General features: G+C 37.3%; 1 protein-coding gene across 3 annotated transcripts in view; it reads right to left on the bottom strand.

Annotated features, from left to right (window-relative positions):
- Nucleotides 1–22,937, bottom strand: part of CWF19L2 (CWF19 like cell cycle control factor 2) — a 125,724-nt gene extending 102,787 nt beyond the window's left edge. The window contains exons 1-7 of one of the 3 annotated variants that reach the window (XM_017868863.1): nucleotides 22,795–22,888; nucleotides 21,929–22,066; nucleotides 21,096–21,206; nucleotides 19,579–19,698; nucleotides 8,071–8,181; nucleotides 6,633–6,752; nucleotides 4,206–4,299 (exon numbers count right to left, since the gene is read on the bottom strand). In XM_017868863.1, the coding sequence (XP_017724352.1) occupies nucleotides 4,206–4,299; nucleotides 6,633–6,752; nucleotides 8,071–8,181; nucleotides 19,579–19,698; nucleotides 21,096–21,137 (487 nt within the window). In that variant the 5' untranslated portion in view covers nucleotides 21,138–21,206; nucleotides 21,929–22,066; nucleotides 22,795–22,888. Of the gene's footprint in view, nucleotides 1–4,205; nucleotides 4,300–6,632; nucleotides 6,753–8,070; nucleotides 8,182–19,578; nucleotides 19,699–21,095; nucleotides 21,207–21,928; nucleotides 22,067–22,794 lie in introns of all 3 variants that reach the window. The other 2 variants (XM_017868873.1, XM_017868856.1) reach the window with 2 other exon arrangements.
- Nucleotides 22,938–24,843: the final 1,906 nt, after the last annotated feature.

The following is a 24,843-nucleotide window of genomic DNA, read 5'->3' as shown; positions in this document are numbered from 1 at the left end:
ATATATGTAATATATTACATATAATTGTAGGAAGGTTTTAACTACATTGTAGGAAGGTTTTCTATTCATAGCAAATATTCACTAAATATTTTGAATGTTTTATATATAATATATATGTCACATTTCAATAAAAAAGTTTACTTAAAGAAAAAACAGATTTTCAAGACTCAAATTAATTGCATTCAAATTAATTCCATTCCCCCATTTAGATCTCAAAAGTTTATCTTTACTAAGCAATCTCTCCTAATATGACTTTTCGTTATAGGCCTAAAATATTTTGTACTTCAAAACCTAGATCTCTAACTAATCCAATGATTTTCACTTTTTATTCAAAAGCTTATTTTAATCTTGCTTTTTTGTTGCTATTTATATAGTTGATGAGTTCAAAAATAGCTATGTAACCACTTGAAGAAGTTAGTCTAAATCTGCAATCTACACAGTGATAAGTAAAAGAAATCCACAGTAATAAATATCTATATGAATGTCTCAGCTACATAACTAAATTGTTTATTCCATAGAATTATATGTGAAACTGATAAAATGCTGATGGACATACTAAAAATTTCCTGGACAATCACCAAAATATAATAGCACAGAGAAAAAAAAAAATCAGAGAAAAAAGTAAGACTGCTTTTATTCCTCTATGTTGACATTTATGAAGGAAATCCAATGGGAGTACAAATTTTCAGCCAATTCCTTCACTAGTTAAATCCATACAATTTTAGAAATATTTATATAATAATTTCACCTTTAGTTGACAATATGTTCTATTTCAATAGTCCTATCAATCTTATAATCAGAGATGGCAATAATGAAGTCTTTTGGTAAGAAAAAAATCACCAAATTTAATATTTAAAAGGGGAACAAAAAATACCAACTTGCAGTAACATCCTGAAATTCAATTAAAAAAATTTAGTGAATATTTATTTTGAATATAAAAACCCTCCTACAATAGGAAGTACAAACAAGAATGTACAAGGCCGGGTGCAGTGGCTCACACCTGTAATCCCAGCACTTTGGGAGGCCAAGGTGGGCGGATCAGGTCAAGAGATGGAGGCCAGCCTTGTCAACATGGTGAAACCGCATCTCTACTAAAAATACAAAAATGAGCTGGGTGTGGTGGCGTGCGCCTTTAGTCCCAGCTACTCGGGAGGCTGAGGCAGGAGAATTGCTTGTACCCAGGAGGCGGAGGTTGCAGTGAGCCGAGATTGCGCCACTGCACTCCAGCCTGGTGACAGAGCGAGACTCTACATGCCCCCCCTCCCAAAACAAGAAAAAAACACACACATGAATGTACAATAGGAAGTACAAACATGAATGTAACATGGTTCAGGTCCTCTATGCTGAGAAAAAGATGTATCAAATAATTATATAAATTCACTGGTATGTGGCACTTTACACCTAGATTTCAAATCTGTTATTTATAAGTAAAAAAAAAATTAAGAAACTTCCATCATATGCTTCCATCATAACTCAAAGTTATACTGTTATAGATAAAATATTAATACAACCAAATGAATCTGGGCCATATTCCCCAATTCTCTCAGAAACCAGACTAACATAAAAATAGTGATAAACTAACTAACAGGAAACCTAGATTTTAGTCTTGCTGCTACTATTAAATATTTGTAAAATCTTATGTATGTCATTAACTTCTCTGGACCTTTGCTCCTTCATCTCTAAGATAAGGCAGCGGATTTAAACCACCTTTCAAAGTCTTTTCAACTCAGATTCTAGCAGAAAAAGCCAAAAAATAAAGAGGGGAAAGAAATCAATAGGAAGAACAAAATCACATCGAAGGAGTCTGTAAGCAAGAATTCCTACTAACTACATGGTAATAAAAATAGTCTTCCACTAAAGAATCTAGAGTAACTAATGCTAGACTAGCAATCAGAAGACCTAGGTTCTAGTACTAACATGACTACAGGAAAAATTACCTGGCCACTCTAAGCCTTGGTTTATTGAGCTATAATATTAAAATAACATCTACACTGCTCTCCTTTACATGGCTGCCAAGAAAAAAGCTCTTATATAACTGTGCCATATAAACTCTAAAATTGTACAAATATTCCCATTACTAAAATATGACTTAAAATAATTTTGTATGGGCTCTGAAAATGATTAACCTACTTTTCCACTGAATTCTAAGAAAAAAAATCAAGATTAACACATTAATTATTGAAAATATGTCACTTCAATCATTACAAAAACCTGTTGATAAAGGCTTCCCAAAAGATTTAATCATACAAGTATTTGACATTATCATCATTGAGTAGTCACCATATTCCAGACACCGTGCTAAAACATTTTCTAATTTAATCTTCACATTAACTATATAAGATAGGTAATATCATTATTCCCTATTACATATTAATAAATTGGGCTCTGAGAGGCCAGAAAATGTCTCCAAAATTATGAAGCTAATTAGTGGAAATGCCAACATTCTAATCCCAAGTAGACTGACTCCAAAGTCTAGTCCTTTAACAATAATACTATGTCACCTCTACCTTCTTAATACAGATATTGTAATACTTTTAGATGCCTAACAGTTCCACTCCTACCATTGGTCTAAATAGAATGACAACACTATCTACACATGCAGTAAAACCTGCCAATCATTTTTTAAAACTTAATTTCAATTCTGGGATCTTAGCCTCTGACAGACAGAAGCTTTCTATCATTTTTTCTCCTTCTGAATAAACATAAGATGGGAAAGAGAAGTGGTAAAAGCACGATATGAAGAGGAAGGGAGAAGGGCTCTCTAAAAGCTTTATGTAAGGTCATTTTCTCCTAGAATCTTTGATTCTGCTGTTTCAGCCTGCTAAAAGATACCACCTAAAGTAAAACTCCGGATCTTCTCCACTCAGTAAAGAACCTGTCAACTGGCAAGATCCAAAGATTGGGTTTGTCAATTCTAGGTTTTCTTCAAAGAAATTTATTGACTGTCCTCTGACATTACGGATGGTAAAAGCCTAGATCATAAAAACAGCCCTACATAGTAATGGTTGAGTGAGCAAACTTATCACTCCCCAAACTTTTAAGTTTCTATGAAACAGTATTTCAAAGAGAACCTTGTATGACTACAGTTACTATCACATAACTCAGCAGGGACACTTCTGCCTGAGTTGAAAGACAAAAAAAACTGTTAACTATTACCAATAACGTTAGTAAAATTGCTAAATTAAGAAGGGACGTGTAAGGTGACTCTATTTGTCATCTCTACATAAAATACAGAAGAATTTTAACAAATAACCAAAATAAAAATCCACTACGTATAAAAAGCAGGAAAACACCTTACTGATAAATCATTAAGACAAAAAGAGATCACCATAATTTATAATACTACCATCTGTATGCTGGATTAATTGTAATAAACTTTTGAAGTGTCAACACAACACTTAATAGGAATATAAGTATTTTTTAAATTGTGTTATAAAGTATGCTTATGTGACATTTAAATATTTTGTCTCCATCTGCTGGAAAATAACAGCACTCTCCTAAGGTCAATACAAATTTTATGAATTCTAGAAAAGTAGGAAATTCTGAATATATAAACCACATTTTAGTTTTTATACATAATTTTCATGAAATTTCAGACAATACTTTTACATTTTGTTAAAGAATATAACAAACCAAATGCATTATTATGTACTCGCAGAATCATACTTTATATTAATCCATTTTAAGTAGAAACTCATATATGAGAATATTTTCAAGTACAAAACTATGTATTTAATTAACTTGCTCCCAAATACATAATTAAGACAATCTTCCAAAGTACTAATAATTTAAATTAGGCTTCCAAAGACTGCAAATTTTCATCAATGCTTTCTCATATGTAAACTCATTATAATATCAAAGAAATGCCTGAGGCTGGGTGCAGTAGCTCACGCCTGTAATCCTTGCACTTTGGGAGGCCAAGGTGGTTAGGTCAACGTTTAAGTCCAGGAGTTCAAGACTAGTCTGGGCAACATGGTGAAACCTCATCTCTACAAAAAATACAAAAAATGATCTGGGAGTGGTGACGTGCACCTGTAGTCCCAGCTACTTGGGAGGCTGAGGTGGGAGGATCACTTGAGTGGGAGGTGGAGGCTGCAGTGAGCCGTGACTGTGCCACTGTATTCCCTGGGTGACAGAGCGAGATTCTGTCTCAAAAAAAAAAAAAAAAAAAACCCTGTGTGTCTATAATCAAAACGTAGAAATACCTTTAGTAATCGATGACACACTACAGTCTTCGGGTGGGAGACCTGTCCCACCATCCTTCCAGTACGGATTCAATTCTCTTTCCATCAGTTTGGACTAGAACAAATTATTTTCAGAGGTGAAATTTCAAAAAATTAACAAATTATTAAAAATTAACAAATAATGAATCTGAGACCCAGTTAACAGTCATAACCCTGGACAAATCATTTAAAACATTCTTAAGACATGCTGTTCTGTAACTTACAGGAAATGTCTAAATTCACATTCATTCAATGTTTTTATTTACTGCCTACTATATCTCAAAATTGTGCTAGTTGTGGAAGATTTAACTATCAAAAATCCTGGTCAGCCCTTGCTAGCTTTTACTATAGTATGGAATACAGGCAATAAAAACAGACATGTGCTTTGAAGACAGAAATATACAGTACTGAGGATGCACAAAGAATTCAAATCCCTCTCACACTGAAGGATCAAAAACTTCCTATAGGAAGTAATACGTGCAGTCTTAGGTCTAAGGACGAGCAGAAATTAACTGCATTTTCTTTTTTTATGGGGGGAGGGAACATAAAGATGTTCCAGGTAGAAAGAATAGCAGCGTGTTCTTAAAACAACAGAGAAAGTGCAGCACTTTCAGCAAACTTAAAGTAATTCTAACTGGCTAAAACTTAGAACTATGAGTGACAAATGACAAGAGATTATGTTATAGAACAATCAGGGACTGGGCCATGTGAGCCATTCTGAACTGCTGTGAGGGTTTCATGCTGGGGCCAAAAGAGACTCATGAACGTGATCAGCTTTATAACAAAAAGAGCAAACTGGGCTCTCAGCATGGAGGGAAGTCTGGAGAACAAGATTAGAGGCACAAGTCCAGTCAGAAGGTTGTGGCAGTAATCCAGGCAAGAGATGATAGTAGCCTAATCACAATGCAAGTGCCTCCTGTGTTCTAAGCACAATGCCAGGCACTGGGACTGTAATGTGTAAGGTGGCCATGGTCCTCGCCATCAAATAAATTATGGTCTAGAGAAGGGGGAAAGACAATCAAGCAACATAAATATAGGTAAGTGAGATCAAAGTAAAGGGTGCTAAAGAACTACATACTAATGATACCTAAGTTCACCCTGGGGAGTAGGGGGTTAGAAAATCCTTCCTACAAGAAGTAATAATGGCAAGAGGATGGCAAGAAATGGAGCGAGCTAAATGTCAGGAACTTTAGCTTCCAGGAATACAATATACTACTGAAAATTAAAATGCTGTGTAAAATTTGTTTTTAAAAGGGCTTTTTTAAATGCATCCATGAGCTGACGAAAAAGTAAAGAACCTTCAAAGGACAAAATTTAAGTTAAAGGTTAACCTAAAGGGATATGCAAAACCATAAGGATTTGATTTCTTAGTTTGTATCAAAAAGGGTTCTGTCACCTCCCTTGTTAGTTTACCACAAAATCTTTCATTATCTATAGTCAAGGAATTTCTTCCAATGGTCTTAGACTCTCAAAAACATACACATAAGATATTCAACAGGACAAAAAAGGCTAGAATTGCATACTGAGGAGGACAATTGACAAGAGGCTAAACAAATTATGAGATACTATCTGAAAACGTACAAAAGACAAAGGATTGAAAACATAAAGAACTTCTATAAATCAGTTAGAAAAAGACAAACAACCCTAGTTGAAAAGTAAGCAAAAAACATAAATGAGCAGCTCACAGTGTAAGAAATCTGAATGACCAAAAAACATGAAAAGACCTCTCTGATAGCAATCAGATAAATGCATTCAAAAACAATGAAATACCATTTCTTGCCCATTTATTAGGCTGATAAAAAAATAAAGTTTGACAATTACAGATATTGAGTACTGGAAAAGAAACATATGCTCCTGGTACAGTATAAATTGCAATTCCAGATTACCAGGATTGTATGATGCCCCTAGGAAGGTCATCAGCTTCGGCACTTCCTTACTTCTCTGGATTCATGCTTTTGCCTCATTTTTTGGTCTCTACAGATTTCCTATTGCTTCCTTACAAGCAAGGTGACAACCATAAAGTATAAAATAAGCATGCTTATTTTACACTTTATCCACCAGAATTTCTAGATGTCTTGAAACGGAAGTATTTTTATGGTATCTAATTCAGTTTGTACACTGAAACAAAAGTTGAATACGTTCACTTTCAATTTAATGACATTAACCTAAATTCAATGTTCACTCAACTTGATATATGCCCTAGATGTATAAATCTAGTAAACCTTTAAACTCACTTCCTATAGGAAATTTATTTTTCTTAAACTGATATTATTTCATAGTTCTTCTAATTGTATTAAACACTATAAAAAATAAAATATTATTTTACAAGTTAAACTGCATTTATATAAATGTCTTACAAGTTTATTAAAGGGAAATTAGAAAGTTAAAGCATTTCAAATATTCTCTTACCTGTTTAAGTGCTTGGGTTTTCTCTTGCTCTATTTTCCTCATAGTTTCCTTTTCAGCTTTGAGTGATGATGACGACACAGTTTTAACACACATAAAATCAACAGTCATCCACTCATCCCTCTGTTAAAAAAAAAAGGGCAGCCATTTCAATCTGAACTGATTAGAATTTAATAAACACTTGGTAATAAGGGCAGGGATTTTGGAGGCAACCAAATCTGAATCAAGTCCTACATGCCTATGTAACTTGAAGCAAGTTTCTTAATCTCTCTATACTTTAGTCTCTCCTCTATAAAAAGGTATAAAATCCCTACCTTTCAGGATTGTTTTAAAGAGTAAACAAGATAACAGATCTAAAGCATCCAACCAAGGCCTGGCACACAGCAATCAAACTTAGTTCCTGTTCACCTTTCTTCCTTCACCTGTGGCTAACAGTGGACAAATTACATTCTTCCTTAGGCAGATGAACTACAACCCAAAATTTGTGAACTATTCAACTGTTAAGTATTGTTAAGAAAATTAAGGCATGAGGTGAAGGGAAAGAAAAGCTGTGATGGAACTCTACTCACTATAGAAGGCTCAGACAGAGATAACAGTATAAGGCTTCAGAGATATAAGGGGAAAGTGCCACTTCTTATCAACAATCAAAAGCATGAAAGACTCTAAAGTACAAGAATAGAGAGGAGCACTGACTTTCTCACAGCAGAAGGGAAAGGGGGTTCTAAACATTCAGCAAACAGCATTACTGCCAAAATTATTCATAAAGTATATTGTTTTCAAAGTCTAATTGTTCTCCTGAAGAAATTTTAATCATCTTTCATTTTCATATTCATTTATTCTCAAAAGTTGATACTTCTTTCTTTAAAATCAAGTGGTATGCTAGGTGTGGTGGCTCACATCTCTAATGCTAGCACTTTGGGAGGCTGAGGTGGGAGGACTGCTTGAGTTCAGGAGTTCGAGACCAGTCTAGGAACAAAGGGAGACCCCCCATCTCTACACAAAATAAAAAATTAGCCAGGAGTGGTGGCACACACTTGTGGACCTAGCTACCAGGGAGGTCGAGGTGGGAGGATTACTTGAGCCTGGGAGGTTGAGGCTGTGGAGAGCTCCAATTGTGCCACTGCAGCCCAGCCTGGGCAACAGAGTGAGACCCTGTCTCTAAAATAGGAAGGGAGAAAGGGAGACAGGGAAACAGGGAGACAGGGAAAGAGGGAGAGAGGGAGAGAGGGAGAGGGAAGGAAAGTTAAGGAAAGAGGAAAGCTAAGGAAAGGGGAAAGTTAAGGAAAGAGGAAAGGAAAGAGGAAAGGAAAGGAAAGAGGAAAGGAAAGAGGAAAGGAAAGAGGAAAGGAAAGGAAAGGAAAGGAAAGGAAAGGAAAGGAAAGGGGAAAAGGGAAAGGAAAGGGAAAAGGAAAAGGGAAAAGGAATCAAGTGGCTTGCTTACCTTGATAATTTGGGTGTCATCTTTTTCTGACTTTTCATCTTTCACTTTCCAGGCCCTTTCCTTGTCAGGAGTCTGGGATGGAACAGCCTCAACCCACTCATCTTCAGAGCTCTAAGAACATTTAGCATGTAAGTGAAAATCTCAAATTTGCATACTTTGATATAAAAATTCTGTGCTGTTAAGTGGTAGAAATTCAACATCCTAGAAAAAAATTATTACACTGTATTTCCCCTTTACAAAATGACATTGAAATTTTAAAGAGCCAGGTGCAGTGGCTCACACCTGTTATCTCAGCACTTTGAGAGGCTGAGGCAGGCGTATTACTTGAGGTCAGGAGTACAAGACCAGCCTAGCCAACATGGTGAAACCCATCGCTACTAAAAATACAAAAAAGTTAGCCAAGCATGGTGGCGCATGCCTGTAATCCCAGATACTCAGGAGGCTGAGGCAGGAGAATCACCTGAACCCAGGAGGCGGAGGTTGCCGTGAGCTGAGATCGTGCCACTGCACTCCAGCCTGGGCCACAAAGATTCCGTCTCAAAAAAAAAAAAAAGAAAGAAATTTTAAAGAAAAAAAGCATATAAACCCACTAGCTTGAGTTAAACCCACAAAACACAACCAAATTATTTTTATTTTCTTATCCATTTATTATCAAGCCAAGATAAGGCAAAAAACAAAAACAAAAATGGGAACTGCCAAGTAGGTAACACACTTCAGCGCAGAGCTTCAGAGACTACCACCATCAAGTAGTTACTCACATCTCTGCTTCACTAGAACAGGGGAAACAACACCCAGGTAAATGAGTTTGCTGTTTGCCCCTAAGTTTCACATTTTGAGATTTCCTTTGATCTAAAACTGCAGATAACATTATCTTCTTCAACACCCTCCTGGAGCTTTATACCAATTCCCATATTCTCAGCAAATGATGTCTTCTCTTACCTCATCAAGAAAACTGGGGCCACCTTATCTTCCTACCCACCCCCAAAACATTTATGGCTGTGCCTATCCTTATTTCCGGTTAACTCCTCCCGTTTAAGGCAGATCCTGCTCTAAAGATTTTGATACCAACTCTTTCTGTTCCTCCAGGACCTTACTCCATCAATTATCTTCTCCTCTCACGGCATCAACCAAAGACCCCTAATGGCCTAGAAATATGCACAAGCATTTCCCATCCTTTTTTTTTTTTTTAAGGAGGGAAGAGGGACCTTCCTTGACCCTATATATTCCTCCTCTAGCAGGAATTAATCTTCCAGCTTCCATTCTAAGATGAATTTCTTGAAAGAGTAGTCTACATGCACTGCCTTCACACTCTCACTGTCATACATTTTCTCAAAACCGTACAATATATCTACTGTCCCCATGAATCTACTGAAACATCTCCAAACTCACCAATGGCTTCCACTGTGCCAAATGCCACAAAACATTTCAGTCTTCAGCTCTCTAGACCTCTCTGCTCAATACAACTCTGTTGATGACTCACTTTCCTGCCTTCCATGACACCTCTCAGCTCTCCCACTCTTTGTTTCTTCTCCATTTCCTTCATGAACTCTTCCTCCTTTGCTCAGCCCTTAAATATCCATGTTATTTGGGGTTCCATTCTTTGCCCATGAGACTTTTTAATCTCTAAACATTCTCTTTGGGTCGTTAAATCCATTCTGCTGGCCTGAACTACAATCAATTGTGCTGATATCTTTCAAATTTGTCTAACCAAAGTTTCACTGACTAATTATCTACTGTAGTTGGAAGGCATGCTAAACTCAGTAAGAAGAGAAAATAAAGCCATCATCTTCCTCTACAAAATCTACTCCTCCTTGTATATTACTGAACTGAGTTATCTGGAACAACCACCCACTTAACCAAGTCAGAAACTCAGGATCATGTTACCTCACACATTCAAGCCTACCATTTTCATTTCCAAAATATTTATCAAATATACCATACAGTGAATACATGATTACCACAGAAGCCTACCTCTATCCCTGGCCACAACTGATTAGTTCAAAGGTAGGTACCCGACCCGATTCATATCAACCTGAGCCATTCCTCAGGAATCTGAAATCAGGTCAGAATGGGCTCATCTAAAACTAAGAACTGGAAAGGCACTGGAAGAGGCCATTTCGGTCATGAGAAATAGAAATCAGCAAAAAAAAATTTTTAAACTAGAACTCAGGGTAGGGGAAATGAAAAACGGCAAGAAAATTGCAAAAACCATTCCCAATTCTAATTCCAGCTATTCTTGAAGCCTAGCTGCATTCCTGCATCTATATGTCCTATGAGAATTTTGTACTCTCATAATAAACCCTCCTTTTTGCAAAAGCCAGTTTAAATTTAATTTCTGTTACCTGCAACCAAAATACCAAACCAATATTCTCTTCTTTGATCCTTAAAGTAGCAGCCCTAGATCAGATCTCATCTCTCACCTAGACAATTGATTCCAGGAGACCAAATTAGTCTTCTGGACTCCAGTCTTTCCTGCTCCCCTTCTTTCTCCAACCCCTCACCCCAAATACGTTTGGAGTAATATAAAGGGAACATCTGACCACTGTACTTCTCTTCCAGGGTTTTCCAGCACAAAGACTGCTAGTTATTCCTCTTCTTTCCTACCAACAGAATCTCATTTTATTTGGAGAAGTAATATACTTCCCATGCTAGAAAGTAAAGCCTTATGATCAAGTGTCCATTTAGATGTAAACAAAAGTATTTTATGGGACTTTCTGGAAGTCAAGTTAAGAAAAAAAGAGCATCCTCTTTCCTGTTATCTGAACTAAGAGGTAATATTGTAAGGATGATGGAAAAGCAAGACAACAGAAGCCTGGGTTCCAGAAGACCATACCAGCCCTAGACTTTCTACCTGACTTATTTCATATAAGAGAAAAATGAACTTCTATATTGTATAATCAATGGCTATTCTGAGATTTTCTAATAAATGCAGCTGAACCTAATTAGATGATACATTCCCTACCGAATAAAGTCAAAGCTCTTGTTTTACAAGGCCCTATCAATTCTTACAGTTTCATCTCCATTCACCCCCTCCTCTTGTTTTATAATTTAGTACTATCAAATTGCTTATAGTTATATTTACATACATACACACATACTCACATTCATATTATTTCATACTTCCATGTCCCTGGTCTCACAATTCCTTATGCATGAAATGCCAAGCACACCTTTATTTGCCTAATGCTTACTAATCTATCTAGTCTCAATTCAAGCATCATTTTGTCAACAAGTTAGCAAATGAAATCCCTCTTAATACCCTCTACTACCATGGCATCATGTTGCATGGCATGCTAAACTCAGTAACAATAGAAAATAAAGCCATCATCATCTTCTACAAAATCTACTATAAAATCACATTATTAACATTATGTATCTATTTATCCAATTAGGAAATGAGTTTCCCAAAGGTTTAAAAAAAAATGTCTTTATATTCCCCATGTCTAGAACAGTGTCTGGCAAATAATAAGCATTTGATAAATGCAAGCTGAAATTAAATGAAATGCCTTTTTCTACTCTTTCAATAGCACTAGTCAGAAACTTTAAGCAGCAACCTATAGTCATTTTCATAATTATGCACTCACTCACCTTACCACTTCAGCAAAATTAATGCTCCCCATGCTACGACTTCAGTTCTCTTGCTAATTTTAGCTTCTATCTCCATTTTACCTTGAACTCATTAACAATCAAGCTTAATACGCCTCCTGACCTAACATAGCCTTCAGGGCTCTCCTTCTCTTGTGCAGCCTTCAGAATTAACCACACCCCTAATTCTATCTAGTGGTCAAAACCTAGAAGGTGGAACTAAGACAGGAAAGTGCTACCAGCAAAAACCAAGGGACCGTGAGGACTTCTGCTTCTGTCTATGACAAAGTAAATGGCATCAGACTAGAAATATATACAAATTGGAATAAAAATGAACACTACAATCGTTACAGCTTTTTGTCTAAAGGCACATTCTAGACTGTGGCATAGTGGGGTAACCCAAGCAGAACATGAAAACATCACTGAGCCAAGGAAACAGAATTTGAACTTTGTGAAGGCTGAGACAAAGTACAGTTGGGAAGCGACACAGAGAAAGAGTGCCAGAAATCTACTTGAAGGACACGTGGAGGATGAGAGTCCACAAGGTCAGGCAAAGAAAAATTACCATGGAAAAAACAATTACCAAAGAGCTGTAAGCAGAAGAATCCCCAGAGCTCACAAAGGGCTTGAAGACATTCTAGTTCCTACCATCCAGAATAAAGAAACCTCACTGAACATCCATGACAATCAGCAGCGAACCCACAAGAGTCATGCCTTAGTAGAAAGGTTAAACCAGCCCTAGAGTAAAGCTATTCTAGATGCATATGAACAAAACTTAAAAACAAGCCTTGAAAAGGATTAAGCTAATTCACAAGTAATTAACTGTTTGCCAAAAGAAAGCTCAATACCCTCTAAAGAGGTCAACAAAATTCAGCAGTCACAATATAACTTTCACAAGGTTCAGCATCCAATTAAGTTACTAGACATTCAAAGAAGCAAGCAAATGTGACCCATATTCAAGAGAAAAATCATTCTCTTGAAATGATTGAAGAGATAATTGAAACAGAACAGGAAAAAACAAGAGAGAATAAAATAGCAAACCAAGACTTTAACACAGCTATCATAAATATGTTCAGGAAAGGGAAAATGTAAACATAATGAGGAGATAAACTGAAAAACATTAAAAAGATCCAAACGAAACTTCTAATGACAAAAAAAGATAAAATAACAGTACCTGAAATGAAAATGTCACTGGATAGCGATAACAGTAAGCTAGACACAGCAAAAGAAAAGGCCAGTGGGCCAGGCACAGTGGCTCACGTCTGTAATCCCAGCACTCTGGGAGGCTGAGGCAGGCAGATCACAAGATCAGAAGATGGAGACCATCCTGGTCAACATGGTGAAACCCCGTCTCTACTAAAAATACAAAAAATTAGCTGGGCGTGGTGGCGGGCACCTGTAATCCCAGCTACTTGGGAGGCTGAGGGACGAGAAGCGCTTCAACCCAGGACGTGGAGGTTGCAGTGAGCTGAGATCGCGCCACTATACTCCAGCCTGGCAACAGAGCGAGACTCCATCTCAAAAAAAAAAAAAAAAAAAAAAAAAAGCCCAGTGAACCTGAAGCTCATGATATAGCAATAAAATACACCCAACCCAAAGCATAGAAAGGAAAAAGGCTAAAAAGAAAGTGAACACAGGTTCATCAACCTGTGAGACATTATTTTAAGGAGACTACCAAAATGAGAGGGAACAGAAAAAAACACTTCGGAAAAAATAGCCTGAAAGTTTCACATTTGATGGAAACTATAAACTCACAAATCAAAGCAGCACAATGAACCTAAGGCAGATGCTACACTCTGAATGTTTGTGTCCCCCACCAAATTCTTATGTTGAGATCCTGACCCCCAAGACGATGACAGTAGGAGGTAGGGCTTTTGGGAGATGACTGGGAATGGGATTAGTGCCCTTATAAAACATAGCCCAAGAGCACTCCCTTCTGCCATATGAGGTTAGACTGAGAAGACAGCCATCTCAGGGAACTGAACCCTCAACAGACACAAAATCTGCCAGCACCTTTATCTTAGACTTTCTAGCCTCCCAAACTGTGAGACGTAAGTTTCTGTCACTTATAATCCACCCAGTTTGTTTTGGAATAGCAGCGCAAATGAACTAAGACAGCAGAATAAACACAAAGAAATCAACACCAAGACATATCACAATTGAGTCACTGAAAAATAATGATGGAAAAAAAGCCCTAAAAGCATCCAGAATAAAAAGGCACATTATATACAGAGAAAAAAAGATTAAAATGACTACAGAATTCTCAATACGTACAATCCAAACCAGAAGACAATGGGATGACATTTTACAGTGCAAAAAAAAAAAAAAAAAAAAAAAAAGACAACACCATAAACTTAAAATTCTGTGTCTAGCAAAGTATCTGAAAAATGAAGATTGCTAGTAAGAACTTCTGAGTTTGTGGTAAAAGAAAAAAATAAAGAATGGAGATGAAATAAAATAAATCTTCAAACAAAAGCTGAGAGAATTCAATGTCTGCAAATCTATATTATAATACACATTAATGGAAGTTCTACAGATAAAAGGAAAATGGTATTAGACAGAAATTCAGACCTACATAAAATAATAAAGAGTATCAGAGATGATAAATCTGTGGGTAAATATAAAAGACTTTTTTCACGTGTGTAACTTATTTAAAAGATAACTGACTAAAGTAAAATAAAAGAATGACATTAAAATTACAAACAATGTGAGTTTATAACAAATGTAGAAGTAAAATATATGACAACAATAGCAAAAAATATGGTAGGAGAAAATGGAATATATTTTGGAGAAGGTCTAATTATAAAAGCAAAATTATATATTATTTGAAAGTCGAGTATGGTAAGTTAAAATATGCATAAGACTTAAAGCAGTCATTAAAAATAAATAAGGTATACCTAGTAAGCCTATAGCAGAGATGAAATGGAATGCTAAAAAACACTTAATCCAAAAGAAGGCAGGAAAAGGAAGGAACAAAGGAAAAAAGAACAAACAAAAAATAGATATGGAATAACAAGATGGTAGACTTAAACTCATCCATATCAATTATTACATTAAACATAAACAATCCAAACCAGTACTATTCAACAGAATTTTTCTATACCTATACTGTCCAATATAGTAGCCACATAAATTCGGCTGATAGAATTTTAATGAATTTTAATTAAAAATTTAAAAGCCATATACAGCTACCAGATTAGAGAGCACAAAAAACACCTAATTGAAAAGTAAGAGCTGTGAGCTGAGACTGCACCACTGCACTTCAGCCTGGGTGACAATGTGAGACTCCATCTCAAAAAAAAAAAAAAAAAAAAGAGGCCAGGTGCAGTGGCTCACATTTGTAATCCCAGCACTTTGGGAGTCCAAGGTGGGAGGATTGCTTAAGACCAAGACTTTGAGACCAGCCTGGGTAACATGGCAAAACCATCTCTCTACAAAATATATATAGATCATAGGCTAAAATATAAAATGTCTCAAAAACATTTTAAAAACTGAAATTATACAGAGTATAACAAAATAATAATGAAATCCAAAGTCAATAACCAAAAAGACCTAATAAAATCCACAAATATCTGGAAATGTTAAAACTCATATATACTTAAAACTCATATTCCGGACATTGTAGTGCACCCCTGTAGTCCCAGCTTTCACGAGGCTGAGGTGGGAGGGTCACCTGAGCCTGAGGGGTTGAAGCTGCAGTGATCTATTGCACTCCAGCCTGGGCAACAAACCAAGACTCTGTTAATCAATAAATAAAATAAAAAAGAAGAAATTGATAGGCTAGCTAAAAAAAGCAAGACCCAATTACACACTGCTTACAAGAAATACACTTTCAATATATAAAAAAGATACATTAAAACTAAAAGAATTTTGAAAAGACGATGAAAACACACAAAGAAAGAAAACTGAAGAGGCTTTATTAATATGAGACACCACAGACTTCAGATAAGAGTATTACCAAAGATAGAGGAAAACTTCATAACAATAGTCAATTCGTCAAGGAGCCGTCTATGTACCTAATAAAGCTTCAAAATACGTAAGGCAAAAATTGACAAAACTGACAGCAGAAATAGGTAAAATCCACAAAACAATTAAGAGATTTCAATACTATTTTCTCAGTAACTAACTGAACAGGTGAACAGAAAATCATTAACACTAAACTTACTACTATAAATCAACTTTTCCTAATTGACATTTATAAAACACTATACCTAACAACGGCAGAATACATACTCATTTCAAATACCTATGGAATTTTCACCAAGAAAGATAATAGGCTAGAAAATAAAATGTCTCAAAAACTTTTTGAAAACTGAAATTATACAGAGTATAATAAAATAATTAAATTCAAAGTCAATAACCCAAAAGAAGACTAGTAAAATCAAATATCTGGAAGTTTAAAACTCATATATATCCATGAGTAAGAAAAGTGAAGTAAAAAATATTTTGGATCGGACAGCAATGAAAATACAACATAAAAGTTACACAGAGATACAACAATGCTAAGAGAAAAATTCATAAAATAAACACACATTAGAAAAGAAGATTTCGAATTAATGGAGATGCATTCATCTTAGAAAGTTAGAAAAAAAAAGAGCAAATTAAACACAAAATGAGTATTCACAAAGAATAAATATAGTTTAAATCAATGAAATAGAAAACATAACCAGAGAAAATTCAAGGAAACTAAAAGGTAATAAATAAAGATTAATAGAACTGATAAGCCTCAAGATAGACTGATGGAGGAAACAGAGAAAATAGAAATTACCAAAATCAGTAATGAAACAGGGGATGTCACTGTGGATTCTGTAAACATTAAAAGAACAAAGGAAATATTACAAACAACTTTATGACAATAAATTCGACAATTTCTATGGAATAAATTTCCAGAAAAACCGAAATTACTAAAACTAACTCAAGAATAAACAGAAGGCCAGGCGCGGTGGCTCAAGCCTGTAATCCCAGCACTTTGGGAGGCCAAGACGGGCGGATCACGGGGTAAGGAGATCGACACCATCCTGGCTAACACGGTGAAACCCCGTCTCTACTAAAAAATACAAAAAACTAGCCGGGCAAGGTGGCGGGCGCCTGTAGTCCCAGCTACTCAGGAGGCTGAGGCAGGAGAATGGCGTAAACCCAGGAGGCGGAGCTTGCAGTGAGCTGAGATCGGGCCACTGCACTCCAGCCTGGGCGACAAAGCGAGACTCCGTCTCCAAAAAAAAAAAAAAAAAAAAAGACAGAAAACATTTAACACACCTATTAAAGGAATTAACTCTGTGGTTAAACCCATTCCACAAAGAAACTCCAGGACCAAACAGTTTCACTGGCAAACTTTAATACTTACAAATGCAAAAAAAGCACTTAGCAAATTCAATACTCATTCAAGATACAAACTCTGAGAAAACTAGAAATAGAATGGCATTTCCTTAATCTGAAAGGGCATACATGAAAGTCCCACAGCAGACATCATGCTTAAATGTAAAAACCTGAATGCTTTCCACCTAAGATAAGGAACAAGGCAATCATGTCCACTCTCACCACTTCCATTCAACACTATTTTTAAGTCCTAGCTACTGAAATAAGGCAACAAAAATTAACAAATAAAACAGGCACAGAGATTGAAAAGAAAAAAGTAAAAGTATTCTTCATACATGACATACCATTTACCTAGAAATCCTAAGAAATCTAAAAAAGCTGCTAACACTAGTATTAGTAATATTAACAAGGTGACAAGACACAAGGTAAATACATCAAAAGCAGTTTTCTTCATTTTTCTTTTTTTTCTGACCCTGTTTCAAAATCACTTCTATAATTATACACTAGCTGTAAACACATTTATTTTAAAATTCCATTTACAATAGCACTTCCAGAAAACAAAATGGAAAAAAATATAACAAACGAAATGTAAGACCTCTACACTAAAATTTCAGAACATTGTGAGAAAATCAAAGAAGACATAAATGGATAGAGAGATGTACCATGTGCATAACGGATTGAAAGAATATTTTAACATATCTCTCTCCCAAAATTCCTTCCAATAGGGAAAATTCAGCCTTTTCAACAAATGATGCTAGAAAAACTGGAAATCCATGTGGGAAAAAAATAAACTGACACTACATAACATAAATAAAAAATATTAATGGATTATAAATAAGCAAAAAAGCCAAAGCGATACAACTTCCAGGGAAAAAAAATAGAAGGCCAAGCATGGTGGTTCACACCTGTAATCTCAGCACTTTGGAAGACTGAGGCAGGAGATCACTAGAGCCCAGAAGTTCGAGACCAGCCTTGGCAACATCATAAGATTCTATGTCTACAAAAACAACTTTTCATACTACATCTGTAGTCTTAGCTAATTGGGCTGCTAAGGCAGCAGGACTGCTTGAGCCCACGAGTTTGAGGCTGCAGTGAGCCATGATGGCACCACTGCACTCCAATCTGTGCAACACAGTGAGGCTCTATCTCTAAAATAAAAAAATAAAAAAAATAAAAAATTTAATAATAGCATAAACACAGGAGAAACCACAATCTTCAGGTGTGCAAAAATTAGGATACCAGAAGCACTAAGAAAAAATGATGAAAAACAAAAAAGAAAATATTTAATAAATCAGATTTCATAAAGGAAGACACAGAATGCCCTATGGGGACTTAAAATGATGCTCTACATCCTTGTTCTTCAAGGAAATACCACACGAGGTAACACACAGTAGAATAGCTAAGAATTACTAAGACTGACATTACCAAGTACTAGCAAGGATGTGGAATTCCTCAGTGACTCCCAGTGCTAAACTGGCCTCAAAGCAAATGGACGGGTGGCGGGGGGGGGCGGCAACTGGGGTAGCTAAGGGAGTGTTTGCACCACCTCTCCCCCAACCCCAGGCTGCACAACGTGCAGCTCCAAAAAAGACCCTGGCCTTCTGCTTGAGGAGACAGAAGAGTAAATAGAGGACTCTGTCTTGCATCTTAGATACCAGCTCAGCCATAGCTGGCATCCACTAAAGAGACCCTGAATAACCAGCACCAATAACCAAGTACTACATTGTGGCCTTCACTGTGAACATGAGACTTGCTGGATTCAGGTGAGACTCGGCACATTCCCAGCTGTGATGGCTATAGGGAGAGCCTCCTTCTGCTTGAGAAAAGTAAAGGGGGCTTTGTCTTGCACCTTAGGTACCAGCTCAGCCATAGGGTGGTAGAACACCAAGAGGGATCTTGGGGTCCCCAGCCCCAGGCCTTGGCTCTTGGATGGCATTTCTGGATCTGCCCGGGGGGACCCACTGCCCTGAAGGCTGAGTCCCAGGCCAGGCAGCTGAATGAAGAGTTCTCGGGCCTTACGGGAACATCAGTGGTAGCCTGCCAGTACTACCTGTGGGTCTATGGCAATGGCTACCCCCTCTGCCTGTGAAAAGGGGAGGCAAGAGTGGGAAGAACTGCCATTCATGGGTTGAATGCCAGCTCAGCCACAGTTCAACGGAACACCAGGTACACTTCTAAGGTTTTTGACGCCAGTACCTGGGTCCCTGATGGCACCTCTGGACCCACTTCAAGCCTGGGGGAACTTGCCACCCTGAAGGGAAAGACACAGGCCTGGCTGGCTTCACCACCTGCTCATTGCAGAGCCCCAGGGCCTTGAGTGAACACAGGCTGTAGCCAGGTAATTGTTATTGCAGGCCTTGGGCAAGATCCAGTGCTGTGCTTAGCAATAATTCCCAAATCACAACCCTATCCTCTTAACCTTTCTCTGAAATTCAAGATCAATATTTCCAATATTTCCTAGACATCTCCAAGTAGATGTCTCCCAGATATTTTCATATCATAACTAGTAATATCTTTGTTAAGTTTTCCTGTATTTTAAGTTCCCGTAAGTTATACATTCAAATACAATGTTCTCAAATAGCTGCTTTAATTTTAGTACATACTTACTGATGAGCTATCAGATGACTCACTGTTTTTTTCATACTTCTGTTTCTTGCTCTTTTTTCTCTTCTCTTTCTTTGCTTTTTTTGAATGCTTGTTTTTCTTCTTTTTCTTCACAGAGTGTTCCTACAATCATTTTGAACAGGCAAGAAAAGAATTTAATTTCATCTTAATTTTTTTTTTCTTTTTTGAGACGGAGTCTCGCTCTGTCACCCAGGCTGGAGTGCAGTGGCCAGATCTCAGCTCACTGCAAGTTCCGCCTCCCGGGTTTAGGCCATTCTCCTGCCTCAGCCTCCCGAGTAGCTGGGACTACAGGCGCCCGCCACCTTGCCCGGCTAGTTTTTTGTATTTTTTTTAGTAGAGACGGGGTTTCACCGTGTTAGCCAGGAGGGTCTCGATCTCCTGACCTCGTGATCCGCCCGTCTCGGCCTCCCAAAGTGCTGGGATTACAGGCTTGAGCCACCGCGCCCAGCCTAATTTCATCTTAATTTAAAAAGATGTATTTTGAGAGAAAAAAATCCACATTCTAAAAAACTTTAAATCTTTGATGAAATAAGACCAAGAATATGTCTAAATAAATAAAATATTTCAGGAAATCTTAACACACCTTCTATAATATATGCACTATCAATAAATCATATAACTGAGACTTCTTACCAGAAAAATACTGGGAAAATTTTGGCTTTATTTGTAGATTTATGTGACAAATATAATCAAATGAACACATATATACACAAACATGTATACATATGCATCTATATACACACAAACACATATACATATAATATCCCTCTATGGTCCCCCCAACATTTTATACAAGACTATTAGGCCATAAAAAATATAACAAGATAGCACAAATTAAAATTATAGGAAGAGGCGAGGGGAAGGAGCAGGGATAGGGAAAGGGAAGATGTTGATCAAAGGATACAAAGTTTTCCTGACACTAGAAATAAGTTTTAGTGATCTATTACTGATGACCACAGTGAATAATAATGTACTGTCTATTTCAAAACCATTGAAGAATACACTTTTAATGTTCTTACCACAAAAAAATAAGTTGATGAGGTGATGGATGTGTTCATTAGCTTGACTGAATCTTTCTATAATGTATACATAGATCAAACCATCACATGTACCCCATAAATTTACACAATTATTTGTCAATTAAAAAAAATTTTTTTTTAATTATAGGAAAACAGACTTGAGACCTAAAAAAACAAGATAAAATAAATACATAAAGCTTAAAATGCATAAATTTTTAGGCCTATAAGCTTGCTATAGTGGGCCAGAAATTTGAAGCTAAGTCTTCTACTAGCCAACTCAAACAACAAATTTTGAGTCATAATGTCCAAAATATTACAATATCTTCCTTCTGCCAAAGAAACTATTCAGCAATGCCAACTATGTGATTGATATTCTGTAACTCATGAAAACATTCTATAAAATTATTCCTCCAATATTAACTTGAATAACTGCAAAAAAGGACAGATACCCTTACATCAAGTAAACCTGTTAGTATTCACCTGTGAGAATTGTTCGATTCGCTCATTCACATCAGGTAGCATCCATGTATCCTCACCCCGAAGTCGCTTAAGTTCTTTACGCCTTTCTTCTTTTTCAAAATTGGCTTTGGCCTACAACCAAAAAAAAAAAAAAAGACAAACTGGCAATTGATCCAACTGCTTTTCACAAAAAAAGGAAAACAAAACCTCTGTCATTTTATATAAAACATTCACTCATGAATGAATGTCTATTCCTTGCCAGGAATTTGCTTCTCCAGTGTGAAAAAAACATTAAAAAACAAAACAAAGCAAAAATCTCTCCTTCTGCATTTCCAATCTCCAGTGATTTGAGTTACCAAGCAGAGAGAATCGAGGGACTGAGTTCATGCCCTCCCCTCTCTCTAAGCTCCCTACCTCAATATGACTTGGAATCCCTTTTCCCTTCACCATTCCCATGCCTTACACTTGCACTTTTGCAACAGTTAGACCTCCATGTCTTCAATATGCAATGCCTGTACCCCAATACTCAGCCCCCAAAATGCTTCAGGAACAATCATCTTTGTAGAAAAAAAAGATCATACTGGTAATTTTATTCATTCTTCAATGACAGTTCAAACAAAGCAAGTTTTCCTAGGAAATCATTCCTACCCTCTCTTTCTTTCCCTGTAATTCCAAAGCTAAGTTTGATCCTTTTCAAATTATATGCATATCTGTACTATAAGATTTATCTCAGCTTACGAACCTTACTCCCTCCAAAAACTGCTTGAAATACCAAAGAGAAAATATACACACACACACACACACACACACACACAAACACATTACATATGTTGAAATTAGGAAACAATACCAACATTTTACCTATCCAAGATTAATCGCCCACTCTTCCCCTTTAAAATCTGGCTGCAGTCATTTTCTCTTTAGAGTCTCCTCTCCCTCTTCTCTGCTGGCTCCTTCTCATTTGCAGTTAAGCTGGTTTAAAACTCTTCCAACTTAAATAAAAAATAAATAAAAAACCCTCACTGAACTCTCTCTTGCTCTCCAACTACAACTTTTCTCTTTCATTGCCACATTTCTTACATATTGAATAGACTGTCAGATAATTCAGCAGTTTACTTTCTCCATTCTTTGTATGTTACCTCTATGTATCCGAAGTTTAGAGAGAAATACAATGTTTCGCGATCTTTTGTGAGAGGCTAAATATACTGAGATTCGTGTTAACTTTTGTTTGGATTGGTAAGAGCTTACAGTAAGCCTGGAATTGATACTAATAGAGACAGGAGAAGGAAATGTCAAACTGAGTCTATTCAAGTGTGACTTTTATCTGTTCCTGAAAAAGGAAAATTTCATTTCAGATACAGCAGTAGCAATGACTGAGGCTGCGAGACATGCTGGCAGAGTCCTTAAAAGCCGCAGGGGACCTATAAAGTGTGCAGTCCGAGCGATAGAAATATAAAGAATGGATAACTTAAAAGGTAAAGAAACTTGGGGGAAAAAAGACAGATCTCCCTGAAAAGAGAATGAGCATCTAGCACCTGCCAGAACATCTAAAAAACCGGTAGCTACAAAAGGGTTTACCGGCATTACAAAGGGAGATCTCACCCAAAGTAAGGTGAGATTCAGTACTGACGAGGTGAGGGAAGGGGTGGGTGGGCTAGCTTAACGGAACCCTCAACTCCCACAACGCTAAATAGCTACAAAGGCCTCAAAACAGAGATACCTGGCACAACACCTCGGCCCTGGCATTCCGGGTCTGTTCTTTCCGCTCTTCGATAGTCTTCGCACTTTCAAATCTGCCACTAGCAGCCGCCATACTTGTTGCCATCGTAAAGCTAAGAAGCTGTAGAGGAAATTCTAGTTTACGACGGTCGTAATTTAATAAACAAACCGGGACTTCCGGACCCGAGGAAGGAGGAGCACTGCTCCACCAACGGGGCATGCGCACATCTGAGGGCGCTTGGGGTTAGGGTTACTGCAGCACAGGTTTTAAAGACCCGAAGAATCGTGGAGGGTTTAATTCTTTCGTGTGTTGGGTTCGACTGTGAGCAGGATTAATGCCCGAATACATTTATTATGTACTTTGCACTATATTAACAGCTTTCTCACCGATTTCGTCTTAAAATCGCCTAATTTGCACGCTCCTGGAAGTTGTTGGTACCTCTCCAAAGTTTTCTGTCGAAGTACCCTTTGTCGCCGTAACATCGTTTCCCTGTGCTGGAGGAATGGAATGAAGGGAGGCTGCCAGAAACGTAGTGGAAGCGGGCAGGAAGGGCAGAATTGCTTTGAAAATTCAGTGTTTTGTTTTGGTGGGTTTTATTTAATGTAGGAAACACTCGTGAATTTTGCATTGCACTTCACAATTTATCCGTGCTTACTTGTTAGAAGTTTACATTATATTTCTTCCTCTAACCTGATATTATTTACTCATACTTACCCATCCAAGCATTTTTCATTACGATGGACAATTACTTATTTATTTGTGTGGGGATTTCTTTGTTTTGTTTTACGGATGTATCACCCAAACAAAACTTCTAAGTTCGGAAGAATTAGACATCCTAAAGTGAAATGCTTTGAGAATGAAAGACACTAAGCTTGGCCGGGCGTGGTGGCTCACACCTGTAATCCCAGCACTTTGGGAGGCCACGGCGGGCGGATCACCAAAGGTCGGGAGTTCGAGACCAGCCTGACCAACATGGTGAAACCCCTTCTCTACGAAAAATATAAAAATTAGCTGGGCGTGGTGGCGGGCGCCTGTAATCCCAGCTGCTAGGGAGGCTGAGGCAGGAGAATCGCTAGAACCCAGGAGGCGGAGGTTGCGGTGAGCCGAGATGGTGCCATTGCACTCCAGCCTGGGCAAGAAGAGCAAAACTCCGTCTCCAAAAAAAAAAAGACACTAAGCTTACATTTATAATTATAAAGAAGAGGGCTGGGGAATTAATTATAAACGGTACCTTAAAGACGCTAAAAATAAGTAACATAAGCCAGGTTAAGGTGAATACTCTTTCTCTTCATGTTTCATAAAATTTTTTTTTTTTTTGAGACGGAGTCTGGCTCTGTTGCCCAGGCTGGAGTGCAATGGCACCATCTCGGCTCACCGCAACCTCCGCCTCCTGGGTTCTAGCGATTCTCCTGCCTCAGCCTCCCTAGTAGCTGGGACTACAGGCGCCCGCCACCTCGCCCGGCTGGTTTTTGTATTTTTTTTAGTAGAGACGGGGTTTCACCGTGTTAGTCAGGATGGTCTCGATCTCCTGACCTTGTGATCCGCCCATCTGGGCCTCCCAAAGTGCTGGGACTACAGGCTTGAGCCACCGCGCCCAGCCGGTTTCATAAAATTTAATGTGTGTTTGCAAGAAGCTTTCCAAGAGTTTCTACATTCACTACCATTCTATGACAGTCTGAATCTTGAGCACATAATGCTTACTTGTTTGATATGCAATAGAAAGTATTCATTTTATTTTAAAATGTAATTTACTAATTGACCTTGTAATATTTAATCAACTGACTACATTAACTGATTTTTGTCATAACTAGCATCAACGTCTTTTCAGATTCTCTTGGAATGCAGAAAAACCATCCATTTCACTGTTTTGCATCAATTCAATAAAAATAAACTGATTATATTAGAAACGTGTGTTTTAATCAGTTCAGGCTGCTATAACAAAAATATTATAGAATGGACGGCTTATAAATAACAAACAAGTAATTCTCACAGTTCCAGAGGCTGGAAAATATCAACGTGTCCGGCGATTTGCTCTCTGGTGAGGGTGTG

This window comes from Rhinopithecus bieti, unplaced genomic scaffold (genome assembly GCF_001698545.2).
Source record: "Rhinopithecus bieti isolate Rb0 unplaced genomic scaffold, ASM169854v2 scaffold_789, whole genome shotgun sequence".
Lineage (NCBI taxonomy): Eukaryota > Metazoa > Chordata > Mammalia > Primates > Cercopithecidae > Rhinopithecus > Rhinopithecus bieti.
Note: the sequence above shows the minus strand (reverse complement) of the source record. Positions and strands in the feature narration are given on the sequence as shown.